The sequence below is a fragment of the Chlamydotis macqueenii genome, chromosome 5, assembly GCF_036417535.1.
Source record: "Chlamydotis macqueenii isolate bChlMac1 chromosome 5, bChlMac1.mat, whole genome shotgun sequence".
Classification (NCBI taxonomy): domain Eukaryota; kingdom Metazoa; phylum Chordata; class Aves; order Otidiformes; family Otididae; genus Chlamydotis; species Chlamydotis macqueenii.
This window is the reverse complement of record NC_141560.1, coordinates 41,457,589-41,481,365: the sequence shown is the minus strand read 5'-3', so window position 1 is coordinate 41,481,365 and position 23,777 is coordinate 41,457,589. Positions and strand designations below refer to the sequence as shown.

Sequence of the window (23,777 nt, the reverse complement as noted above, 5' to 3'; positions counted from 1 at the left end):
GAGTCTCAGAGAAGGTAGGGCTGGGGATAGAGAACAAGATCATAGCATCTACCTGGGGGAAAAAGAGGAGATGGACCCCCTAAAGGAGAGTGTTTGTGGACAATGAGGTCAGGGCAACTGTATCCCACATTTCCTTGGACCCCTCTCACTCTTATCATCTTTTGCTTTTAACACTGCCCTTCTCTCAACCTTGCCATCCATCTCTTATCTCACTATCTTTTGTGCCACTGTGAGTTACCATCTCACACCCATGTTTGCCTCTTCCCAGGAGTTCTGGCTCCAGAACAGCACTCAAGCTAAGCAGGTTTGTGGGACTCTTATCACAAGCTCTCTTCACCACTGTTAACACTGACCACTTTGGTAGCACTGCCTATCTGTACAAACAAGGAAGACAGCACAGGTCCAGCCTAAGTCAGCAACCAAAAATATTTGGATTTTAAAACAATTTCCAAAGTTATCTCTCCTTGCATTGCAACACTTGCTGTTATTTCTGCCACAGCAGACTCAGAGATACAATTTGCAAGTAATGTGCCTGTGTTGCTGATGGCTTTGGGGACATGACAGGTAACAGAACACGGGCAGTGACCTTTCTGATCATCTGAAACAAATTTTTTGGTGTTCTAAAGGAAAGCCTATTTGTAGCACCTGTTTGAACTAATTTTTTAAAAAGTGCAGCTGGTACCTAATCCACACAACAAACAGCATTCAGGAACTCCTTATTCAGAAGTGACACATTAATCCACAGCGAGTCACCACCCATGACGTGGCACTGGGCTTGGCATGGATGTGTCTCATCTTGTTTAAGTAAGGAACAGCAAGGTATGAGCTGGGAGCTGACATCCCACCCCTCCTTTTCCTCTCAGAAACAAACCAGAGCTAAAAGAGAGAGCAGTCAAAATTCAGGACTGGTGTAAAGTAATCCAAGTAGAATCAACAGTTTTGTTCCCAGCAGCACATATTTACATGTTAACAGCAAAGAAAGCTGAGTTACCACCAGTGAGCCCTCCAGCACGTCTTTGGTCGATTCTCAGCTGTGCACGATAAGCCTTTAAAATCCCCCAGCAAAGAAAACTCACTTAAACTACTCATACACAAACCAATTATCTGAACACTTCATATACCGTGTCCAGATACAAGCAAAAGACTTTTCACCACTCCTCATTCTCCCTAGCATCTTTTAAACAGTATAAATTAAAGGCTGTGGGGACACTGTAAAGTTGCTTAGCTTTTCTTAAAACAATGCTGCCTCAGTCAAGTAATTGTTCATTATACCAGCAAGTTGTTGGTCTTTAACAGGGAACTCAAGCAGATCAGCTTTTTTTTTTTTGCTTTCCAGTAGAACCTGACTGAGGCCAACATCAAGAAAAGCAGACACACATGACAGTAAAAGAAAAAAATTGTGAACTCTAGATTTGTCATGGAGCATACTTGTGCATGTTTAGCAACACAGGAAAGAACTCGGTTTTAAATCTTTTGTTTAAAAATTACAAATAGCATATGAAATGAAATCCAGAAACTCTAGTTAACAGCAAGAAAATGTCTTCCAGTTACCTGTTTTCCATGCCTCCCTCTCCCCCTACAAAAAGACAGGGATCATAAAACTTCACTAAAAATCCAGCACAGACACATCAAACTGAAAGGAGAGGGCTATGTTAAAAAGGTGTTATTAGGATCCAAAAGGATCCAGGTGAGACTCATTAACTGGCTATTAAAAAAAAAAAAGTCAACATAACCTTTCCCATTAAAAGGATTACTTTGTAAGGAATGTAAAATCTGTCCCCTTTTCAGATAATGCTGCTCTGGTGCTTTCACACATTCTTTCCTGTGACCAGCTCCTAAAGGGCTGAATGTGAGATGAAAGGTGGGAGCAAGGAGGAAAGCTGCACAAAACACAGCTGGAAGAGAACTCTTCTCACTTTACACTAACAATCTACTCAAAACCAATATGAATAATTTATCTTAACAAAAAAATTAGAAGGAAAGAAAAGGGAGAAGCAAGATCTTGTGTATCACTTGCACGTCACAACACAGTTGCAACAGTGCACAAATCTGAGCTATGCAATAACCTGTTTTGATTTCACTTATGTAGAAGGAAATATGCTTGAAAGGAAATACATAAAATTGCAGAATTAAGCAAATTAAATTCTAGTACGTTTTCCACAAATGGATATGTGAGGTGACTTATAAGGCTAGTTAAATAAATACATAAATTTCCAACACATATTTGATGATTTTGAACTGTAAAAACAATTGTACAGTCAAGTGTATGTTAACTAGCAATACATTTATATATGAATGAAATATTAATGAAGCATTTGCCTTGAGAAAGAAAAGTCCACTTGTTGAAAATGGATAAGAAAAAGACCTCATTAAAAATCTGAAAAAATCTATTAATTTTAATGAAAATTTTTCATTAGAAGTGAACCTATTTTATATACAGATTCAGTGGTTACACATTAGAGTATACATGAACTACAACAAAGTGGCATGTGGTTAAGTATTTCAGCACTGAGACACAATGCATTTAGGATCCTGTCACATACAGTACATGTGTGCGGATGAGGGTTTTCAAAGTTGAGCAGTTCTAGGTTAACACTGATCAGTTTTGAAAACTTGACCAAAAAATTCTGGTGTTGATTATGCTCTGCTGTTGCTATTTCTTCAAAGTTTTGTTGCCAATGACTGGTGTCAGTAATTACAACCAGCCTGAGGATCTGTGTCTCACCAGGTACATCTACTTGAAAATGCATTATTAGAAAGTCACAAGTCAGCCTTGTATCCAGCTAAGGGACACAGGAAAGCCACGATCCACCAGCAGCACTGCAGAGCTCTTGAGCTTCTCTCAAGCTGCAGGGAGGGAGCCAGGTGGTGCCTCTGACAGAGACATAACTGTCAGGCATCAGTAATGGGCTGAGCAGAGATCACAGAGGGACCAAAATGAAACAATGCAGAAGAGATGAAAAAGTTGGAGAGAAATTGCACATGGCTACCAGCTCTGAAAACACCGATGAGAGGAATGATCATTAGCACAGGAAAAAGCACCAGCCCCGTGCATGACAGTCACCAGCCATACTCAAAGATAAAGCTGTGCAATCACGCAGTATGAGCGTGGGTCAATTTTCTGTGCCAGTTACTAATAAACATTTAAACAAACGGTAAGCCTTCCTTTGTGGGCCCAAGGTAAATAATTTCTGACATGCCCCAATACCATCTCCCAGAGTTTCTGCAATTCAGAAAACAATTAGGGAGGGTTGATGGGTTCCACTCATCCTCTGCAAGCAGAGACAGGCAAAGCGTCCAGTTCTTCCACCCCTGGGGCTGGTGCTACTGGCACGGCAGAAGAGAGGCGCCTCTCAGATGAATGCTGCAATGAAGAGCCTCCGAACTCAGAGAACGGTACCCACTTACCAGATGAATCAGAGGTGGGCAGAGTGCTGGAGCGATCTCACCTGCCACTGCTGTGTAAGTACCACACAACCAAAGCTACAACACACAATTCGTACGTGGACAAGACCAGACTTTTCCCCATGCCCCATCTGCTGTTCTTCTAATGCTTTGCCACAGGTGAGCACCTAAGCTTCTCAGTCTTTCAAATGGAGCTCAGTCCCACCAGGAAAGATGCACTTTTTGCTGTCCGTGTGGACGTTTCCAGTTACGTTAATGAAAGCCTGGCTCAATCCGGCACTCCTGGATAACACTCTTCCTGCACTCCTGCTGGTGGATTGTTCCTAAGGAGAATGTACAGTGTCTCACTGCAAGGGAAAGCCTGACACAATGCTGCAACTATATACATCATCTTACTTAATCCATGACTACATTTTCACAAGCCAAACTGAACAGAGAAAGTTATCTATATTTAAGTAACTCCAGTTCTAAAAATGCAAGCTAACCAATATCCTCCATTTTCCTGAGTTCTTTCCCCATACTTCTTGAAGCCCTTGCCTTCATGCCACTCAATCATGAACCAAACCCCTCCTTCCTTTCTCAAAGAAGCTCCTCCCCACACTCTGCTTCTCCTTCATCCTCTCCTTACGCTCACTGCTCCTTCCAAATCTTGCAGATTATATGCACATTTCTGTCAGATGTGGGCTTTGTGAACGTCACCAGTGATGCTGTAGAAGCAGCACAGCGACAGGCATTGTCTGGCTGAGGACAATGCTGGCACACATCTGCACATTCGAATCCTCCAGCCACTTGCACAGCCCCTGAACTGAGAAGCAGGAAGCTTCTGGCACAACCTCCTGCTGACAACAGGAGCGGGAAAGGTGTGTCAGGAGAGACGGCTTTGAAGGTTGCACTGTTTATATTTTTGATCCTTCAGAAAGCAATCAGTTCCTTCATCCACGGCCTGGATGCTTTCCAGAGTTATAAAGAAAACATGCTGGGAAGTAGCGCACATCCTCTATTTTCACACAGTTCCTTCACTGTTTTCCTGCATTTTAAAACTGTAAGTTAACATTTGATTGCTTTGTTGGTCTCAGAAGGCTTCACCCTACTCCTAGTGATACTTGTCAAATTATATCATTATGCAGGTGTTACATCCATTCACAGATAAATAGCTAAGCAATTGCTCAAGGGAAGATGGAAAAAATCACCAACAGCAAAGAGTGAAGGTTTTACACTGAGGTCTTGTAATGTTTTTCTTCCCTCAAACACATTAAAACATCACCAATACGAAAAGTTGCTGCTCACCAATGTTAGAAACAAGCTGAATTTCTAGAAAGGTAATTTAAAAAGGAATCTAAGCAACTCCAAAACCTGCTAAATTAGGACTTATAGCATAAGTATGTTGAAGTCAGTCCAGCTCCTTCAGGAAGCAGGTCAGACAGGCCTTGCTGTGTGCAACACCACAGGAAAATCAAGTTTGTACTCCACAAAACCACCTGTATGGAAACTGCATAAGCAGCCCAAAAGTCATATACAAGAGCGCATCTGACTATGCAGTATTCGAGACATGGGTGAGTGCAGTATTGCCTAATCCTAAGAGCGTGCAACAGGTGCATGCAGTACATCCATACAGTGACTTGTAGGTACTTCATGTATGCTGATGCCTAAGAATATGAAACCTCAATCTTGGCAGCAGTTGCCCTGCAAACGTGGGGCACAGAGAGAGAACAGTGCTCTAAAGCTGACTCCTAAAACTTTATTTATGGTACAACCACACTGGTTAAAGCTAAACAGCATACAGGAGAACCACATTTGTGAAAAAATAACTATGCCAAACTGCATATTCAAGACAATCCTTAACACATTGGAAAACAAAAAATCATGAAATGCAAACTAGTCAAGTTAAAGCCTGTGAAACAGATAAGAGTTTGAGGTTATGACTGAGCACTGTCAACTTAGGTGAAAGTCTACCATATCAGAGGGCAGGTCAGCTCAGCCATAAAATCAATTGATAAGGTACATACTGTGGTAGGATGACCCTGGCTGAATGCCAGGTGCCCACCAAAGCCGCTCTATCACTCCCTCTCCTCAACCGGACAGGGGAGAGAAAATATAAGGAAAGGCTCATGGGTCGAGATAAGTGCAGGGAGAGATCACACTCACCAATTACCATCATGGGCAAACCAGACTCGACTTGGGGAAATTAGCTGAATTTATTACCAATCAAATCAGAGTAGGATAATGAGAAATAAAAACTATTCTTAAAACATCATCCCTCTCATCCCTCCCTTCTTCCTCTGCTTAACTTCACTCCTGATTTTCTGTACCTACTTCCCCCCAGCATCACAGGGCGACAGGGAATGGAGGCTCTGGTCAGTTCGTCACACGTTGTCTCTGCCACTCCTTCCTCTTCACGGGGAGGACTCCTCGCACTCTTCCCGTGGGGTCCCTCCCTCAGGAGACAGTCCTCCATGCACTTCTCCAGTACGAGTCTTTCCCACGTGCCGCAGTTCTTCACAAACTGTCCAGCACGGGTCCCTTCTGTGAGGTGCAGACCTTCAGGAACAGACTGCTCCAGTGTGGGTCCCTTCCACAAGGTGCAGACCTTCAGGAACAGACTGCTCCAGCATGGGTCCCCCACAGGGTCACAGGTCCTGCCAGCAAACCTGCTCCAGTGTGGGCTCCTTCACAGGCTGCAGGTGGATCTCTGCTCCTCCGTGGGCCTCCATGGGCTGTAGGGGGACAGCCTGCTTCACCATGGCCTGCACAGGAATCTTTTCTCTGGTGCCTGGACCACCTTCTCCTCCTCCTCCTTCACTGACCTTGATGTTTACAGAGTTGTTTCTCTCACATATTCTCACTCCTCTCTCTGGCTGCAATTGCTGCTGCAAAGCAACTTCTTTCCCTTCTTAAACATATTATCACAGAGGTGCTACCACTGTCACTGATGAGTTCAGCCTTGGCTAGTGACAGGTCCGTCTTAGAGCCAGCTGGCATTGGCTCTATCGGACACAGGGGAAGCTTCTAGTAGCTTCTCACAGAAGCCACCCCTCTAGGCTCCCCACCACCAAACCCTTGCCACGCAAAACTATTACACATACCATTAAGAATTCTAAGCAATAAAGGAACAACAGTCATATATTTTGTTAAGTTACAAGAGCAATCCTCGATGGCAGTGAAGAGCCGCAGTCCTTTAAGCAACACAGGACTACCAGTGAAACATAACCTGGAGTGAAACACAACTGTCCCACACGTGAAGTCTTGGACTTCCACAGCAGTTCCTAATGGTGTTCAATTTTGTGACACAATTGCTTATTTTTTCACTGCCATATTAATACGCTGCTCTAGTTTTCTACTTATTTCATCTTCACTTCCATACTGTTATGGAAGAGACAGTAGATATCTGAATGCTGCCAAGCATCATTTTCCCTTGATTTAAGCAGCAGAGAGGGAGAAAGATGAGCTTGACTTTTCTTGGTGGAGGAAAAAGGGAGCTAGAATCCAAAACAGAGAAGTAGAAGTAGGAGATTTAAGACCATGTTTGATTTTTATCAGACTCTCTGTGTAAACTGAGACTTAACTGTTTTGTGGACAGCTTACGAGAAGATTAAAGATTATTAGTTATACACTTGGTCATTTCTGCCTAGAAATAAGAGTGCCAGCTTGCAGTATCTGTTTTACTCATCTGGTTTGACAACATTCTAGCCTTTGCTTGCAGAGATGTAGAGCACTCATTGCTGTTCACCTCTGCTAGTTCACCAGTGTATCACGTGTAGGAAAACACAGCTCTCTCCGTGATGAATGCTTTACATGACTATACGAGCAATAAAGAGGACAAAAAAATTACATGCAGACACTGAACAAAAAATCCAGAAACATCTAGTACATCAGGTTACTAATCAAGCAGTTTAGATCACAGTCTTAAGTTAGTCTCTTATTCTGTCAATGCAATGCAAAGACAAGATTATGGTTGCACAGCTGCCATATATTGCGCTCATTCCAGAATTTCCTCAGAAAATCCCAGGTATGATATGTTAATGAATTGATTACTTATTTCCCCCCTCCCACAGACAGAAAACACACACAAGTTTCCATTTCTTAAGCAAAAGTCTGAAAACAGAAGGCAGCATAAGCCACACACTACCATTTCCAACTCCACAGAAACTTCTGACATGCAGTTAAATGCAGCTGAAGGAACCAAGAAAGTTATTTACATCACACTGTTTTGTTTTAATAGTTTCTTAAAGGCTAATTTATTAAACAGCATATTAAAAACAAGGTTCAGCTCTTCACAGAATTTTCATTTTATTTTAAAAAAATTCTCATTCCCTCTTCCTCCTGCTAACTTAACTCTTTTGACTGAAAATTACACTAAATTCATATTATTATATGAAAAAATATACATTATATATTATGTGGCACAACTGAGCAACCTTAAGAAGCAAAATAGCAGCTGTGCTTGCAATAAAAACACCTTACTTATAGCTCAAAACTTTCACTTTTTAAACATGACTAGCTTGAAGAGCTATAGCTATTATGAAACATTTCTTCATTCATGAACTTCAACAGTATATGTAAGAGCCTACTCATTATTACTTTGTGGAAAGCAATTAAAATGATGGAAATAAGGCTTTGTCTTAGCACTGTCAAAGCACCGATCAGTCACCAGACCAATCGTAGCCATTTGCAGCCATAGCAGCAGGATGATAGAAATCTCAACCCCGCCAGTTTTCAAGAGAAAGAATTCCAAACCCTACTTCCAGCCTTAAAAACATGGGTTTAATAGGCCTTGTAGTAAGAAAGTTTGGGGCACACCACCACTCCAAACCACAAAAACAGGCCCCCAATAGATTAGGATGATGACCTGTCCAGTTCAGCAAAAACAGTTAGTGAGTTCAGTTATTTTCAAGCTCTGTAACTGACCTCTGCTGATGCGCTGCTTCTCTCCAGAGAGAATGCCAGGGCTGTCGATGATACTGATGCTTTTCAGTACCTGGTTAGGTAATTGAGAACACATGAACCTGCAGGAAAGGAGGACAGAAAAAAAACATTAACAATAGCTCTGGCTCACATGTAGATTGTCCCTTTATGTATCTGTTTTTAGAAAGACTTGAGTCTTGAAGTCTTGAAGAAAGGCTGAGAGAGTTGGGGCTGTTTAGCCTGGAGAATAGGCAGCTCTGGGGAGACCTTATAGCAGTCTTCCAGTACCTCAAGGAGGCCTACAAGAAAGATGAGGAGAGGCTGTTCAGTAGGGCCTGTTGTGACAGGATGAGGGGTAATGGTTTCAAAATAGAGGGAGGTAGATTTCTATTAGATATTAGGAAAAAAATTTTTACAATGAGGGTGGTAGAACACTGGCACAGGTTGCCCAGAGAGGTGGTGGATGCCCCATCCCTGGAAACATTCAAGGCCAGGTTGGATGGGGCTCTGAGCAATCTGATCTGGTTGGAGATGTTCCTGCTCCTTCCAGGGGGGTTGGACTAGATGACCTTTGAAGGTCTCTTCCAACCCAAACCATTCTTGTAAAATCATATATTTAAGTCCTGATAAAATTCCAAATTTTGCAAGAGCTAACAACATGGGACGTACATGAAACATTAAAAAGATTGCATAAAACGAAACATTTTGCTAGGACTAAAATTAGTATACACAAGAAACAATTCTTCATGTACTCCAACTTTTGCTGAAATTGAAAGTGATTCAAAAGAACAGGTAAGCAGGCAGAAAGCCACACCGATGATATGTTTATATTCCAGTTACTGGCAAGTCACCCTCTCACCTGCTCCAGCAGTGTCTGAACCGTTCCTGTCTCTAACCCACCACCCTCCTTAGGTGGGGCTTGCAGAGGACTGAAAAACAACAGCATTTCTCCCACAAACTGAGCAAAAGCTTTCACACTGCCAGAATGGAGAGTTCAAATTACACACAGCAGGCTCTAAACAATCACCTGCCTCTGTGATGGAAGACAAATTCAATGGTGGTATTATGAAAAATAAATAATTCATTAGGCCTTTGAGAGTTACGCAGAACACTTCTTGTGTTAAATCCAAACTGCTCTGATGCTTCTGGGACAGCTCATGACTGAAGAACTTCACCTCCTCTCATCATAAACTGTCTTTAAGAGATTTGCATAAGAGTTTAATCTTCTTATTGGATAGCAACTGAAGACCGTACTAACAAGCACACAAGGTAACCTACCCTCCTCCTGTGAAGCTGCCAGCACAACGGCCCTTCTCCCTGAGGCAGCCTGGCACAGGGTAAGCTGCAGGCTAAGATGGCTGCCCTGCCCTGCGTTAAACCATTGCTTTAGAAGACTTAGAAATAAGATATCACCGACAGCAAATTTTAACCTTACGAAGGTCAAACAAGAACTTTAAGACCAAAAATAATCAGAGTTAGGAAGAGTTCAGGTAGTCAAATATCAGATACAAAATGTAAGATATATCAAAATTTTGAAGCTATTGTTGCGTGGATAATGAGCCACATGATTCAAAGGAAACCAGGAAGAAAAGAATTCTTACACTTCACCTTGTTTTTCAGGTGACCTTGTAGTAATGAGCCTGTAATGAAAGCACACAGCACCCCTTCTTGGGTACCACAGAAAACAGTGTCACCTATGTCCTTCCTTGAAACTCAAGAGGGGACAGGGAAACAGCAGCCATCTTAGCTTGATAAAACCTTAGCGTATGTAAACAGCACTACCCTTGCTGGTTGTTTTTTTTTTTCCTTCATGGGAACATCAGGTGTAGAAAACACTACATATCCTGAAGGAAACTTTTCCACTAAAGCAAATTTTCTACAAGTTCAAAGAGATGCTTTTGAAAAAGCAGTGAAGTACTATTGAATAAAATAACATTTTTTTGAACTTTCCAAAACCTAAAGTTAAAGCAAACACATTTTGTGGACATGCATAAGCAACAAAGAAAATACATTCGACCATGTCCACCATTACAAAAACATACATCACATGAAGTAGCTTTCATAAATTTGGAACACTGTAAAAACTGAATTTTCATGTATTTTTTTAAATAGTATTTCACTTTAGAAAGCCCAGCACTTGTTCAGTATCATTGAAATGTTTCTAGGCCTATGTTACAAGACAACAGGCACTATTATTTCAGCTGAACAATACAGCAGTATTTTGACTTAGACATCACCCAAATTGGGACAGCTGGAAAAGGCTGTGCAAGAAAACAGAGAACTACAGGCCTCAGAAATGGAAAGACATTGCAGTCTTTGCAGCAGTCAGAAGTGGCAAAGGAAGGAGGAAAGTATATAGGAAAAGGGTACAAAATGGAAGGATAAACTCAGAATTAACTGGGTGTAGGTTTTAGAATATATCCATAATCTAAAGACAACAGATGGGTTAAAAATCTTACATGAGGCTAACATTACAGACAACTTAAAACTGTAATGCTAATTATACCTAAATATCTCTTTTTGCCATTGAAATTTGGCTCTGCACCACTATTTCTAACATGGCCCGTATGAAGTGTGATTTTTAAGTTCTGCCTCATAAAAAGCAAAACTACATACTATCTACCTTAACGACATCAGACCTCCACAAAGAAAAGCTTTATAAAAATAGTTGTGTGAATGAGATGACTGTAACTGCTTATGACACCTTGATACTGTAATGTTTTTCATATTATTCTAAAACTATTGTTAGAGAAAACCAGCAGTATTATACTAACCTTGCAAAAATAAGTTACATTGTTTGCAAAAATGAAATCAACAACTTTGTAATAATCTGTTGATTTTTTTTTTTAATTAACTTTGGATGACTCAAAGAATCTAGTAAGACTTTATACTCCTTTTTGTGTCCATTCAGATACCTATTAGAATAGCGCAGGACCATGTCTTTCTTCTCAGCAGCACCAATTTATTTCCGTGATCTTCTGCTATACTGCAATATTCTTTCCTCACTTACTTTAAGCAGCATCCAAGGGCACACTGGGTCCTGTCCCCATACCCCTTCCTCCCAAACTTTCCTTAAAAGTACACAGGAGAAATAAAAGACAAGTTTATACACTCAGGGCTTTATGGAGACATCTGTCACAAGCAGTGAGATACAGGGGGAAAAAATACGACAGGGTCATGGAAAAAAGAGGCAAGGTAAGATCAATAAATTAATGCAGCTAATCAGTAAGTACAAGCCTTGATTGTGCTACTGTGTTCTTGTTTGGTTTTAGTTTCCCCATTACCTCAGTCACTGTTTCCTTTCATGTTACATTTAGATGAAAAGGGCACTTGACTTCACAGTCTAAGTGTCCATAGCCTTGTAAAAGTAGCACCTTAAGTGTTTCCACAAAAGCAAAACACTAGGATTGTGAAATCATTAAAAAAAAAAAAAAAGTAACATTGGCTATAAAGCATTGTCACTGCCAGTATGGCAAATGACAGAAGGCAAAGCAAAACATGTAGTATGATTGCAGGTAAAGGTGGCAGGAAGAAGTTACTCAAAGATACTGAAATGAAGCCTAAGACATTTCCAAGCAGGTGAAGTAGGAAAGAGAAATGACTTTACAGTTTTGAAAAAGCAGCAATATGATCGGAGTGGCACACCAAACATGGTGCTAGGGGAATATAAGCACCTAGAACTCCACTGCAAAACTAAGGAGCAAATGTGAATGTTGGGGAAGATAAGGTTGCTTACAGCACTGCAATATAACAATACCAGAGTCACCAAAAGAACTGTAATAATTTAGTTGGTTACTTTGAATGTACATCTTTTTAGCTAGCAAACAGTCTTGCTTGCCTAAGATTCAAGACCTGACACAACTAGCTAGACAGATGACTTAGCAAAAAAATTATGTAACCCATTCATCCAAATAAACATTTGGTATTATTACATGCTCTGTGTCAATATTTGAATATTGTGCAAAATACTATTTACAGTATCATTACATCAACTGTTCATAGAGAGCACAATGGTAGGGAAAGAGAGAAATACAACAGTGATCTGTAGGACAATACTTAGCCAACAATCTCACAGAAAGGGGTCCTAGACCACAAAATTATTATTTAAAATGAGACTTGACTGCAGCTTCCCACAGAACATAATCTTATCTCTTAGCAAAGTGATAGCAACGTCAACTATAAGCAGCTATAAACTTTCTTCTGTGAATAAGCACAGTGAGAGATAAGACTGTACATGACGAACTTTTAGCACATATGCCAGTGTTTATCAGCCAAACAGGAAAGTTTATTGTTAAAAGAGAACCAATTTAGATTAACTGGCTTGCAAAACCAGGACTCCATGTCAAGCCACCACCAAATACAGGAAGAAAACAAGGTGACTGCTTACACAATGTGAATGAAGTTATTAATAACTTTTAACTGGAAATATTTAGCCTGATACTTAAGTTGACCATGGTGATATTCACAGCCCCTGAACAACTCTCCTCTTTTTTGCAAATACCCAGCAGCCATGCAGAAGCTAATGCTATCATCCTTGCCTATGGAGCTGCCTGAAGACCAGCTGGCTAAAATTAAATACTAAACAGCTTGAATATGTGCTTTATCCAGAAGGGATATTCAAATATTCTCCATTCTTGTAGTTCTTTTTACATACCCCAACAATTCATAACTTTATTAAGATGAGACCAGCATAAAGGAACAAGACAGTGTCAAAGGGAAAAATTCTTTTCCTTTTTTGGATGTTAGTTTATAATAATAGTACTAATCTGCAGTTTTACTGAGCAGGGAAATTTGTACCCAAACTGTTCTTGAATTCCAGCTGGCGTAATGCCTTACAAAGTTAGCTGGTGGAGCATTTCAGCAGTTTTCTGTGAACTGTTTTTAACAATGATTTTCTGTTCTGATAACTGAATATATATAACTGCTCCTTAGCTTGTTAATTTTTTTTAAGTTTTACCAAGTGTACACAGCTCTGTGCTAGTACTACCCTACTTCATACTGCCATTTTACATTTCTTAATTCACTTGAACTGCCACTGCTCCAGCCTGTATTTAAATATTTATTCCATAACATTCAAAGCAGATACAGCAGAAAAAAAAACTTAGTAAAAAACCATTGATGCCTGAAGAGAGTTATCAAGTAGAAATTTAAACATAAAAATCAAAAGAAAGCAAGCAAACAGATCTCACCTGTTCAGGAAAGCATTTCCAAAGCGGCTGAGTTTGCGGAATGGCTTCTTAGGATCAACAACTAGTGCATTTCCAGGAACACTGCCTTCTGAGTCTCCATACATCACAGCAATAAAAGAATCCGTGGTAGGCTCTGGACCAATCCGCATGCCTGGAAAGTCTTGTTCGAGCAGGTATCTAGAGATGAGAATACATAAGGTAAGAGAATGAGTGACTTGGATCTATAGCAAAAGCAAATACCTATAATGCTCTTGAAAATTCCCAAGGATATACACACTTAGAATAATAAAATTACATTTTTTCATGCATTTCATTATTTCTGTTAACTAGGGAGGGGGAAAAAAAAAAAACAACCCCACACAACGGAATTCCAGTTTTTCACAACAACTAGGTAAAAGGATAAAGTACATCCCTTTAGAAAAACAGGGCAGAAGCATTCCCTCAACCACAGCACCTGAACCACTCCAGCGGATGATTCTACCAATGATCCCAGTGCTGTAGGTTGCAGTACAAGACATTGCTGCTTTTGTGTGTATTTTCAAGCCTATACAAGTGCTGCAGGTACTAAAAGCACATAAGCAGTTTGAAACAGCGCATAAGCACTGTCAGTTTGCTGACAGATCTAAGTCAGTATGATTTTAACAACTTTAACTCATCTTACCGCAGGCAGGGATAATGCAGTTATGAGACAATACCGTTACATCTCTTTGGGAGTGAGGAAAGGATTTTTTTCTTTTGACTCATGTATCAAAAAGTACTTATTAACTAAGTCAGACCTTCAGAACTTGAGGCCTAACAGTAATGTACTTCCAAAAGGAATCAAGTCAGGCAGCACTGTACCAATGGAATCCACCCTGCATCTCCCTTTGAGGAATCTACTCAGAGAAGCAGACACCACATACTCAATGGACCAAGTCTGATACATGAAGTCTTGACTTTTCAGACACCAAGGTCTCAAACAAATTATGTGCGTATTTAAATGCTAAAACTTAATGGAACCGGAACATGTGGTTACAGAAAAATCCTGTCTGCGTCCCTTCTGAGATGGCAAGTGAGAAGCAAGAGAAGCCCCAAGCCTATCAAGCAAGCCTCCAGCTTACAACCTTCCTCCAGCCAACAATGTGATAACTGCCGTTTTTCAAAAATAGAAGCAGACAACCCTACTTAACTTTAAAGCATGAGTGCTATTGTCCTCATTCACATCATCTTGAAACAGTAACATCTTGAAAACGTTCACCTCAAGACTAAGACCAAATTGTTTTCAATATGTTGTAATTCAACATTATAGAAGCATTAAAATTCTCTAATCAACTCAAGTAATTTCACAACTATTTATTCCATGGAATCATAGAATGGTTTGGGTTGGAAGAGACCTTCAAAGGTCATCTAGTCCAACCCCCCTGCAAGGATCAGGAACATCTCCAACCAGATCAGGTTGCTCAGAGCCCCATCCAACCTGGCCCTGAATGTTTCCAGGGATGGGGCATCCACCACCTCTCCGGGCAACCTGTTCCAGTGCTCCACCACCCTCGTTGTAAAAATTTTTTTCCTAATACCTAATCTAAATCTATCTCCCTCTATTTTCATGTCACCCTGGATTTCTTAAAAAACCCCACAATTTTAACCAAGTACAATTTAACTTTTACATAATCAAAGCTGAATTTAAATGAGAATTCTTCTTCAGGCACAGGTGATGGTCCTACATCCAACGACAGCACTAGTTAGGTTTGAGCACATCAATATTAACATTGGTCTTTGAATAATAGGCTTGTTCTGGCCCTTAATCCAACAGCACTATGCCTGTTCTACTATCATTTCATAAACCAATATTGATTTTTGAGGACTTGCAGGCTGCTTTTGCTGAAAAAAAAAAAAAAAACCAAACAAAAAACCCAACATTTTACAAAGTATCCATACTTGCTGAACAATCTCTGGGTATTGAATTTAAAGACAAACAAACATTCACAGACTTCATAGATCAGTGCACAGAAGCTGAATTTAAGGAACTAAACATATACTACACATTCCAAAAATCTTTCAGTCAGCTCAACCTATGATCTGGGAGGCTTAAAGCATAGAACATTTATTCACATTTGATTTCTTGCAGCTTTCTGCTTCCAAACGACAAACAAATGAAAAAAATGCCAATGCTAAAAACTGTGGGAAAGGAGGAACACAAGAGCAGTCATGCCCCAACACGCCAAAGTCAGTTTGTTCTACTTTTAGAATAAGCGGTACCTAATGCACTGTCACAGGGAAATAAAACTAACCCCTCTCCAAATGCAAAAAAAACCCCAACAGTCAAACCTCTCTGCACATGCAGGAGTCTACAATGCAGCAGCTCCCTCACCTTTACAAAGCAGAAGATGTATCAAAACTAAGACAAAACTTCTTTGATGAAAGATCAATTACACTTTTATCTTCTAAAATAAGATTTTTAACTTGCCACAATAAAAAGCTCTACTTCAAAGTCTCTCAATTCTGCTTTTCCTCATTGCCCTTCTTTTAAAAGGGAAAGGGCCTCAATTAGACTCATCACTAAGTTCTTCTCTTGATATGAGCTATCATTCCCAGACTTCTGCTGACAGAGGCAGCAATTCATAAGCTAGCAACACATACAACATAAAGCTCCCAGAGCAGCAGTAGAGAACGTTGTACTGAATCAAATGCACACGAGAGAAGTCCTAGATCCCAGGTCACAGAAAACTACCTGATGTGATTTGAATGTAGGATAGGACACTTCCAGGTAATGTAATAGGATAATCGCTATCCATCATAAACTCATGAACCTGCCAGGCATGGTTATGGACATTCAGTGGTGGTGGTCTTTTAGATGACTGAAAAAAAAAAAAAAAATCTCACAACATGCTCATGAAGTTGCTGCACATGCAACACTTTACACACAACTGGAAGTATGGAGAACCTTTCAAGATTTTTTCAGGATTTCAGAATTGGTGAGACCCCACCTGGAGTACTGCATCCAGCTCTGGAGCCCCCAACATAAGAAGGTCATGGATCAGTTGGAGAGGGCCACAAAGATGACAAAAGGGCTGGAGCACCTCTCCTATGAGGACAGGCTGAGGGAGTGGGGCTGTTCAGCCTGGAGAAGAAAAGGCTCCAGGGAGACCTTATAGCGGTCTTCCAGTACCTAAAGGGTGCCTACAGGAAAGATGGGGGAAGACCCTTCAGTAGGGCCTGTTGTGACTGGACTAGGGGTAATGGTTTTAAAATAGAGGGAGGTAGATTTAGATTAGATATTAGGAAAAAAATTTTTACAATGAGGGTTGTAGAACACTGGAATGTCCGCAGTTTCAATTCGGAACTCAACAGTGCAAATCCAGATTAACCACTTATTGAAAAACAAGAATAAACTGCTACTGAACTGCAATGATACCTTCAAGTTACTGTCACAGGTGCAGCTTTAGAAACCAGGCTTCTACAGTGGTAACAATCCAGGAAGGCAAGAACTCCTTCCAAATACCAAGTCCCACCCAACGTCACAGTGCTGAGCCTGGTACAGCTATTCATCAGACACAGGAAGCACTTTGCAAGGCAGGTATTTTCCGTTAAGACTGGCTCACAGTTGCACATCAAGAATCAGTACAGACTGAAATAAACACCAGTTCTTGAGCACTAGCTGTACAAGCTATGTCACACTTCCTCTCAGCATGAACATACCAGTTTCACTTAGCCACACAAAATGGATGAGGAGTCTTTACTGAACTGAAAAGCTCCAAACGTTTTTCTACAGTATGCTATATTAACACAGGAAAATACCTGGATTTTTAGCATCCGCAACTGCATGCCCTGCTCAGGAATTTTCAGCAGAGAGGGAGTTCAAAAAGGTTCACAGGAAGAATGCTTAAAAATAGCGAACGCCCCAAAGAGTCTAGATCAAACAACAGACATCCTGTTGACTCTTCTCCCTTTGTTTTTACCTGGGCTATAACCTTTCTGCTTTGCCAATAAACATTCATCTATGTTCCTTTGTAAGATCTATAGCCAGACTATGGGAAACTGGTTTACAAAGTTCCAGAGATAGCAAAGATTACTCACAGTTTCAGACGCTGATAATCATCTGAAGTCTAAACGCTTTAGCTAAGCCATTCTAATGCATGAACACAGGTGAGCCGGACAGAGCAGCATTGGGCAGGGATACCGTGTGATGCATGGGGAAACAAACTCAAGTCTCCTTTCCCAAGGCTGCTCACCTCCATATTACATACCGCACCAAATCCTCCACACTTTTTTTTTAACACAACAAAACTAGCAGATGTTTACTTTAGTGTAAGAATTCTGCTTCACATAACTCAAAAAAAAACCCAAAACAAAACCAAAACACTTTCACGTGGAGCTAGTTACAAAGAAGTTCCAGCTTTCACACAAAGAAATTAAGAGGGACCTTCCCTCCCGCCCAGAAGAAACAGATGCAGCTCATTCTTACCACACAAGCAATTGCACACTCCAGATATTATACATACAAAAGGGTGCTTTCAAAAAACCCAGCTCTGGCTGAGTTAAATAGAAGGAAGTTTACCATTTTAACCTCTGAGTAATACCTCTGAGCAAAGTAAAAGCACAGCCTGGCAAGCTGAGGAATTTACTTCTGTTTTTCTTCATCTTGATAAGTTCTTGAAAAAAAAAGTCAGTCTCTTACACTTTTAAATAGAAAAGTTAAGAAGTTAAACATTATTAGACTAGAAGTTTAATTCATTGTTAGAAGGAAAAAAAAAAAAAAGTGCAGCAACTACAAACTTGCACTACCCAGCTCCTTTCTCTTTTCCATACGCTACAATTCTCCTTGCTCGTCTTTCCTTTCCCCACTTCTTTCTCTAAAGCAGCCAGAAGAAACTGAGAGAATTACAGAAGCTCCAAGGCCAAGCTGCTCACATGCAAGATAAGCGTTTGGCTCTCACCCATCCTCCCACCCCACTAAAAACAGTCAGACAAGTATTAATATTTGGGCTTGGATATATTTGTTTGAATTCTCAGCATTGTCAGATACTTGAATAAAACAGTATCACCACGCTACACCTTATACAGCGAAACTGGCCGGTTTCACTGCATTGTTCCAAGTGCAAAGAGGATAAACACCATCAAGTGAAAAACCAGAGAGCTGTTAGAAACCTGGAAGTGTTTGTTTGAATATCTTACTCCCCAGGGGCATTTCAGTCATTGCTAGATCAGTGTTTTCCATGAAGACTTGGTGGAAGGAACTGGGTGGATGTGGATGTGTCAGAGGTATGAAAATGTGAAGTTCTCACGATAATGTCTAAATAGAAGTAAATCCCAAATGAATACTTGTCAACTAAACATAATTCTTATGTTCACACATAAACCTAACAGTAAGCACTTAAGTAGATCTAGTATGCCCTCCTGACTATGAAATGGAGAAATGTGGAACAAAAAGCAGTTTTAATTAAGATTTAAAATAATGTTTGCTTGTTAAAAGCAAAAAAAAACCAGCAGGAAAAAAAACCAACCAACTATAGACCAATTTAATTCCAAGAAAAACTATCTACAATAAACCCGGAATTATAACAGTCTTGAGAGTGTATGACATTTTTCCATGGGAAATTCAGTCTACCTGAGGGGAAATTTATTTGTGGCTGGCCTGAACACTATAATAATTTTCCCAAGTCTTCTTTCTATGTCTTGCCTTCAGCATACAAGCACTTCTCTTTTTTTGCTTTTCTTTTTCTCCTCTAAATTGGGTTTTGAGTAACAGTCACTGTGACACTATTGTCTAAGTTGCTGCCCATCTTGAATGGAGCATTTTCTCATGTTGATTCAGCCAATTATTATCTATTCTACAGCGAACACTGATGTAATGAGTGATCATCATGGTGAGGTCAGACTGGTACTTTAGAAGCAGTAACAGCCGTTCTATTACTGATTGGGGCTCAACAGTCAATTCCTGTCTTCTCCAATACCTAGTAGGGGATTAAACCACTCAGAAAGGGGTAAGTGAATAAAGAGAAGGACACATCACAGTAGAAGTAACCTCCTCCATTGAGTCAGATATTTTAATAAAACGCATGAGAAAACATCTTCGAAACATCTTCACGCAGCAGTGACCAATGCTAAAAAAAAAAAGCTGGAAATAACTATAATAAATGACACTTCTTTTCTCATTCAGACTGTACATTAGTATCAGTCAACCCTATTGCTCAGTATTTTATGGTGAAGGTTATTCACAAAGCAACAGTACCAAAAATACATCTAAGGCACTGCAAGGAATATCAGCATTTCTAAGCACAATATTGACTTGCACTCCAGTCAAATATGGTCAGCCGTAAAGGACAGAAAAGTTGAATGTCCATAAATCAGGAACCTGTGTTCTCATCCAAGACAAACTCTTACAGAAGGGGAAAAAAAAAAACCTGCAAATGACACAGCAGGTCAGCTGACAGGCAGAACAGGTTCTAGCACACACATTGCTGGGACTGTCCTGTCTCCCTGTTACCCATGCTCTCACCATCCCTGTCCATAAGCCAGGCAAGAACATTCGTCTGGAGATACATACAGACTAACAAAAAAGCTGTTCTTTTAAAGAAGAAAATGAATCAGTATGGCTAAAGAAAACCCAAATCATTCACTTCAAGTGTTTACAGGAATTCAGTAATAATCGGTAAAGAATCAAGTTCAGCTAGTTGTAAAACCAGAAAAGACTAGCTCTGTACACATCTGAAAAGCTCTCAGGTGAGTAAAGATAAACATTGCTCTTCAACGGAGAGGAGGGGAGGTAGGTCTTTCGCACTGTAAAAGGAAAACTGTGTTATGGCAAGGCTGCCAGTAACCTTTGGAACCGAAAAAGAAACATTAGTAAAATTTACAGGACTATAATGAACTTCAGATATAGGTCAAAATTCGATCCCAGTGACCTCTCAGTGTCTTTTGCACAGTTTTGTATAGCCTTCGACCAATTTGTAAGGGGCATGAGAGAGGCAAACACACTCAAATATATGCAAAATCTTCACAAGCTCGTTATACCCGATGCACACTTCAGCTTCCTAAAATCGGTTACCAACCAACTTAGCAATGAGACAGGCTGGAAGGACAGAAAATACTACAACAGCAGCAACATTGTTAAGCTGCCTTAGTGATACTGCTCATTCAATGCAATGGACCAAAAGAGTCGGAGGAAAAAAGGACTTCCCAGATACCATGTATTTTTTTCCCTAGACTGCTGTCGCGTTTCTCTCTTATTGTCACATCCAATCCATGCATTAAATTACTTTTGGGAATGAAGGAGGAGGAGATAAGCGTAAATGGTCAGTGATGACCGACGGAGCCATGCCTTTTTCCTTTGAAATAACTTAGAAATTTTCTAAAAAGTTAAGAGGAAGTAGACAGCGACGTTACATTTTCTCAGCAGAACATGACACCGAGATCACAGTCTTAAACAGGAAGCTGCCAGGAGGGTTACAGAGAACGTAAGAGACCCGGGAGCGGCACCCACCCTCGACACAGCACGGGAGGCCCTGGGACAAGCCCCACGCCTCGGGAGGGACACGCACAGCGGCCAGCGGGCTGTCAGCGGCCCCGCCGTGGAGCGATCCCCGCTCGGCGGCCGGGTCCGCCGCGGGGGAGGGATCCATCGCGCCGCAGAACCGCCCCGGGCAGGGCGCGGATTACCGAGCAGGCAGCGGGCGGCGTACCCCGAGCGGGGCCGGGCGCGGCGGAGGCCTCGGGAGAGGGAACCGCGCGGCAGCGGGGGTCGCCTACCGGATGAAGGTGGTCTTGCCGGTGCTGTACTGCCCCACCAGCAGCACCATGGGCTTGTTCTCGAAGTCGGCCTCCTCCAGGGCGGGCGAGTGGAAGTCATGGAAGCGGTAGTGCTCCTCCAGCGGCAGCAGCTTACGGAGGTAGAGGTCCCGCAGCCCCCCGGTTACCGTCTGCACCACGTCGCCGCCGCGCTCCCGCCCGCCGTTCTGCTTCCCCAGCCAGCTGAACATCCCGCCGCCGCCAGCGCCCCGCCGCACTGCTGCCCTCCCCCCGCGCACGCAGCCGCTCGCCGACAGCGCCGGCCCCTGCCCGGCCGGGCCCCGGCGTGGGGGCGGCGCCAGCTCCGCGGGCCGCGCCCCTCTGCGCGCCGGCTGTGCCCCTTGGTGGCGGGTGGGTCTGTCTGGGGTTGTGTTTGGGTGGTGGGGTGTTGTTGTTTTTTTCAGAACCAGAGGATATTTCGCCCCCCCCACCCCCAAATCCTCCTGCTGCTCCTCCACGCGAAAATTTCAGCCCCTTGAAATGAAATCCGGAAACCCTTTGACAACTGGGATCTGAACACTGAGTCGCCCAAATGCTTTTCGTGTTTTTCTGGTGATGCTTGCTCTCCCTGGATGTCAAAGAAGTGTGTGACTAAGCGCCGTGGAGGTTAGCTACGATATTAGGCAACTATTTTAAACACCCTGAAAATTCTCAGTATAACATAAATTTTGCTGTGGGAGGTGTGTAGCTGATACTGCCATGAGTCTTAGATCTTGATATTGTCTTAATACTGTGTTAAGCCACGTGAGAGGATCACCTTTTCCATTGATTTTACAAGAGCTTTTAATGGAATACAATACCATATTCACTAAAACATCCAAGAAATCAGTAAAATGATTTTTTTTTTTTCCCTGACATAAAAGTTGGTCTGTGCTGAGTCACTACTTGGAAAGCAAAAGCTTGGGTTCCCAGTGAAAAAAATGAAAAAAAAAAAAAAAAGGAGGAGAGGGATTTTTTGCTGAATCTGTGTGTAAACCTTGTATTAGAAGTGTATCTTCTGTGTTACACTCTTAAGACCTTGGCTCCTTTGGAACATCCATATCATTTAAATCCCTTTTGCTGGTCCAGTACATCTACCGATTCAGGGGTTAAGCTATGTGCCTTTCATCCTCCTAATTTCCATCTTGAGTACTACCTTACCTCTATATGCTCCAGCTCTTTTCTAAATACATCAGCAGGTTTAGATGTTCCACTTCTATCTCCCCCCTCCCCATGCTGTTCCTCAAAGAACAGATGTTAGGCTTTAATAATGCTCAGTCCTGAGCATTTAACCACTCTGCCTTTTCTGGGTTCCTTGCTTCACATTTTATTTAGGGCTGTGCATGTGTTTTGCAACTCTTTTGTTGCAATTTCCATGCTGAGTCTAAAGATTTTATACCATTTCATGTAGGGTCTTGCTGACTGGCTTCCTCATTTTTTTTTTTTTAAATCTCCTTTTTATAGTTTGGTTTTGCATTCCTCTCATTTTCTTGACTTTTCCCCATAGGTTAATCCATAGGTAATTTAGTTACCCTTGCAGTTACAGCTTCTCCCTGTTACTTCAGTAATTTCTTTCAAATGAATTTTGTATCACCACATCTTTAGGAGTTCTGAATACTCCTGATCATTTATTATCTGCAAAAATATCTGAGCTGTGGAAAACTTAAGTACTGCAATCTAGGGCAGGACTGCTTTCCCATTCGTCTTTGGTGCATCCAATATTTAGTGACAGGAGAACATCACAGAAAGAGGGCAGGTACACCAATACTGTCTCAGACTGTCCTTTGAGCCTCTGGGAATTGATGATTCAGTGCAGGACAGAGGCAGATGAGGAGCCTTTGTATTTTTCAGTCTTAAAGATTTTCCAGTGAACACACTAATAAGTTTTTTTGAACTCATAAACTTTTATCAATGACAACATCCAGAGTCAAAGAGGTCTGTACCTTCATGACATGTGCAGAACTACCTTGCTTTGACAACTTTGAATCTGCTGCTTGCTAGTTTTGTTTGATCTCGTCCAGGTCTTGTGTTAGAAGAGAGGTGCAGAGTCACTGCCTCTTCATCTCCTACAGGGCACTCCAGATTTCGTAGATCTCTCTCTCCTCTGCCTTTCACTCCCGTTGTCCTTTTTCTAGGTTGCAGATTCCTTATCTATTCACCCCTTGTGTGGAAGCTGTTCCAGCTCTTTAATCAGCCCTGACATTTTCCTCTGTGTTCTTGTTGAATAGAGAGAACTCAGAGATACTGAATAATTATTTCTGTTCCACTGTATGCTTTTTGAAATGGGGTAAAGTGTTCATTGTTCTCCGTGACCCTGTTGTGGCTGCTGGAAAGCTGCAGGAAGGGCAGGGAAGTGTTTGCACTCACACACCTCATTCTGCTTGTCTTCAGACTTCCTGCCTAGATGCTTCCTGCTGTCAGTGGAATAATTTTGCCCTTCAGACAATAAAGCTCTTACTGTATATGGGAACCTGGGAGTGCTTCCAAATTCCCAGGTCTGGCTGTGCCCTCTGGTTACATCCCATCCTGTATTGC

The 23,777-nt window shown here is 41.5% G+C and overlaps 1 protein-coding gene across 1 annotated transcript in view; it reads right to left on the bottom strand.

Moving 5' to 3' along the window:
- Positions 1–21,531, bottom strand: part of EHD4 (EH domain containing 4) — a 35,697-nt gene extending 14,166 nt beyond the window's left edge. Inside the window, exons 1-3 of the mRNA XM_086750251.1 lie at positions 21,225–21,531; positions 13,497–13,673; positions 8,311–8,408 (exon numbers count right to left, since the gene is read on the bottom strand). Coding sequence (XP_086606377.1) covers positions 8,311–8,408; positions 13,497–13,673; positions 21,225–21,454 — 505 coding nt within the window. The 5' untranslated portion in view covers positions 21,455–21,531. The remainder of the gene's footprint in view (positions 1–8,310; positions 8,409–13,496; positions 13,674–21,224) is intronic.
- Between the last annotated feature and the right edge of the window lie 2,246 nt (positions 21,532–23,777).